The sequence below is a fragment of the Mauremys reevesii genome, linkage group 13, assembly GCF_016161935.1.
Source record: "Mauremys reevesii isolate NIE-2019 linkage group 13, ASM1616193v1, whole genome shotgun sequence".
Lineage (NCBI taxonomy): Eukaryota > Metazoa > Chordata > Testudines > Geoemydidae > Mauremys > Mauremys reevesii.
In genome coordinates, this window is record NC_052635.1 from 13,153,029 (window position 1) to 13,156,554 (window position 3,526).

General features: G+C 49.9%; 1 protein-coding gene across 1 annotated transcript; it reads left to right on the top strand.

Annotated features, from left to right (window-relative positions):
* The first annotated feature begins 1,935 nt into the window (after positions 1 to 1,935).
* LOC120380049 (ribonuclease-like) lies at positions 1,936 to 2,355 on the top strand. The gene has a single exon (XM_039497552.1). The coding sequence runs from the start codon at positions 1,936 to 1,938 to the stop codon at positions 2,353 to 2,355; it is 420 nt and encodes a 139-aa protein (XP_039353486.1).
* The last annotated feature ends 1,171 nt before the right edge of the window (positions 2,356 to 3,526 follow it).

Genomic DNA, 3,526 nt, shown 5'->3' on the forward strand with positions numbered 1-3,526 from the left:
AGTGCCAAAGTTTCATGTCCCATTGTGCTTCTGCTTTGACAGACCATCAGACTCACATGCATGTAAGGAGTAGTTTGCACATTTTTGCTTTGCAACTAAACTACACGAGAAGAGTGGGGAGGTGCAAGTGAGTGACCACTGAGAGTCACAAGACATTTTTTCGGAGATCAATCCTGTGTAATGAGACAGAGCCAGGCTGGAGGAAGGAATAGAATATTATTGGAAAGACTGTTAATTTTAAACTAGATTTGGGGGCAGATGTAACAAGGCACACCGGAGAGGACTTACAACCACCTTCAACCCCTCTCAGAGCTGAAACCAGCCAGATACTGTGTGAAATTGCCTCAGGAGTTTGGTGACCTGCTTTGCTTTAATGTCAATGCTGTCACTCAAAGACTGTTTTAAGATCCTGCCTGGTAAACAGGGACACAGTTAAAATAAAAGCTTTAATGCTTTACCTTTCAAAGGTTTGAGCTGTTTGTCCTTTTCTGTACCTTCAATGCAAGGGGGAAAGGACTGTTAACTGTGTGTTTGCCATGGGACTGAGTAGGCTGACGGCTCTCAATACCAAACCTCAAACCGCATTTAACACTGCTTGTTCTTAGGCAGTGACAATGTCATACTAACATCATTGATTCTCTGGGCCCATATATTCCATCTCAATGACTGCCACAGAGCCCAGGGCTGGGATGGCAGGGGCTGTGGTCGGGCTTGGGGGGCAACGGAAGAGCTGTGAGTTTCTAGGCTAGGACTGAATTAGCAAGGGCCGGTGGATCAGGACTCAGGATGCATCTGCTCAGCAAATGAAGTTGTGATTGTAGCCCGGGTGGGCGTTGCTACGCTAGCTTTAATCTAGCTAGCTTGGGTAACAATAGCAGAGAGGACGGATTGCCTGGACTACAGCACTGTCTGGCAACCAGGGTAGGTACCCAAAGTCCCTGGTGGGCTGGTACCAGAGCACCTAGTCCACGATTACATCTGTACCACCTGATATTGTTCCCCACAGTAGCTAGCTTAAAGCTGACAGGGATACACCTACCTATGCTACAATTGCACCTTCCCTTGCTGAGTAGACACACCTTGAGCTCACGTCTCTAGCAGGACTGGTGCTGTTTGTTCCTCACCCACCCACGGCCTGTTGGGCTACTGCTTTTAATTGCCAGATATCAGGAAATTATGATGACCCAGTTATTTACTAGGTTTCCCTTCCTACTAATCCACCTCCAGATCGGGCAGGGCTCTATATAACACACTCCATGGTGGGCAGGAGGATCAGGGTGAGGTTTGGCTCTGCAGATGCTGGGATCAATTGATCTGACAGCAGTAAAGCAACAAGGACTTGGGTAAGCTGCAGGAGATTCCCCTAGCACAGAGAGAGGAGAGAACACTATTGCATGGGGTTGCAAATACAGGGTTTGTTTCTTGGAGACAGCAAGTTCTAGTGGTTAGAGCAGAGAGTCTGGGAGTCAGGACTCCTGGGTTCACTCTTCACTTCTGGGTAGGGAACAGTGGGTTAAGGGAGGTGGGGGCTGATGTCAGTTGGGATCTGTGCAACAGCTGGCACAAGGGCGGGAGGCCCATAGTGGTCACAGTCTGAGACTCTGGACACCTGGGCTCTAACGTGGCTCTGGGAGGGGAATGGGGAGCAGTGGGTTAGAGGAGCAGGCCCCGATCACCGTGGGAGCCAGGGCAGCACCTGGCACAATGGAGCCCCAGATGTGCTAGGTTCTGAGAAGCCCCAAGCCCATGGGGCTGGGACAATGGGATGGACTCTGGGCAAAGTGGTGTGGACAGGGATATCAGGAGGGGTGGGGATTTTGGGCAGAGTGGAATGGGAGGGGACGAGGTTGGGCCCAGGAGGTGTTCCATGGTGGAGGCAGATCCCCACCCTGCACTGTTTCCTTACTTCAGGTCGATCCAGAAACGGACACGGCCATGGCCATGAGAAGACCCCATCTACGGTTACTGCTGCCCCTCGTCCTGCTGGCCGCCTGCCTGGGTCTGGCTAGTGGGACACCATGGGCCTATCTGGAAAACAGATTCAGGAGGCACCACGTGGATTTCCCACAAAGTTCAGCTGGCTTCCTCGACAACTACTGCGATAATATGATGTGGAGACGGAGAATAGATGGGACATTAATCAACACCTTCATCCATGCACCCATGCGATCTATCACGCGTGTCTGCTCTGTGGGCGGAATACACGTTTCAAATGGCCTACGCAAGAGCATTTTTCACTTCACTGTCACCACCTGCAGATATAACCCATACACTAACTCTTACACTAAGGAAAACTATTCCCGGCACATTGTCATCGGCTGCTGGAATCTGCTCCCTGTGTTCTATTTGGAGTAGATGTAGGGCCTCTTACTTCCTCTAACCCTGCTCTGTCCCTCCCATGCTAGCCACAGCACCCGGCTCCTCACCCGCCTCTGAGCACAGATTGTTTAGGTGTTTCCACCCCTCAGCCTCAGTGCCCCCTAGTGCCCATTATACAGTATAGCCGCCCCTTCCCCGCCCCCACCCTCTGCTCCCCCTAGCGCCCATTATACAGTATGGGCATCACTTCCCCGCCCCCACCCTCTGCTGCTTCCAGTGCCAGTTTTTCAGTATACTCACTCTTTCCCCATGTTGTATTGCCTTCTGCCAAATAGTGGCTGTCTAAAAACCTTTCCTTTCATTGAGAAATATCCATCAATTTCACTCTTCTTGTACTGTGTATTGAGTCTGATAATGGATAATCCTCATTCATTGCAATTAACTGTAATTTCTCATTGCTCGTTGCTCTCGTCATTGTTTTTTCAACATTTGCTCACTATCTGCTTATCTCTGTGATCCTCAATTGCCATAAAACCTGATACCTGCAAAGCAATCTCTGTGTTGTGTGAGATTGGGGATGGCAAAAACATAAGCCACTGGAGACATAATGAATGTGCGGGAAATGTTTTGTGGTTTTCCAGCGAGGTTCTTTGTGCTTTCAAAACAAATCTCAACATTTTCCCTAGTGTTGGGAATACAGCCCATGAGTCCTGACTGCTTTTGATGGCCCTGCTGTAACCCACTAGACCCTAGTCCCCTTCAAGAGCTGGGAAAAGAACCCAGGAGTCCTGAATCTTCATCTGCCCTGTGACTGGACCTCCCTCCCTTCCCACAGTTAGGGTTAAAAACCAGGAGTACTGATTCCCCCCCTTTCCTTTAGCCCACTAGACCCCACTCCCTACCCAAAATGGAACCAACACACTAGATATCAAGTTTTGTGCTTCAGGGCACGAGCCAGTCACTAACTGAGAAAGGTCAGGAAGAAACTTTACCTTTCAGCAAGTTTTTCCATTATTCCTCTCTTGGAGGCACTCCTTCCTTTTGAGCAACTGGGATGGGCTAGTGCCAGTGACTGAGCTGGCAGGGCCCTCGCCTGTGTCACCTCCAAAATCTTTGCTGACGGCTGAGTTAGTCCAGCTGGCAGCTCTTGATTCTTCCACCAGAAGGTAAGAATTAAATTGAGTCACTGGCAGAACAGCTCCCCTCT

Coding starts and splice junctions, on each gene's coding strand:
- LOC120380049 (XM_039497552.1), top strand. CDS start 1,936: ATGGCCATGAGAAGACCCCATCTACGGTTACTGCTGCCCCTCGTCCTG.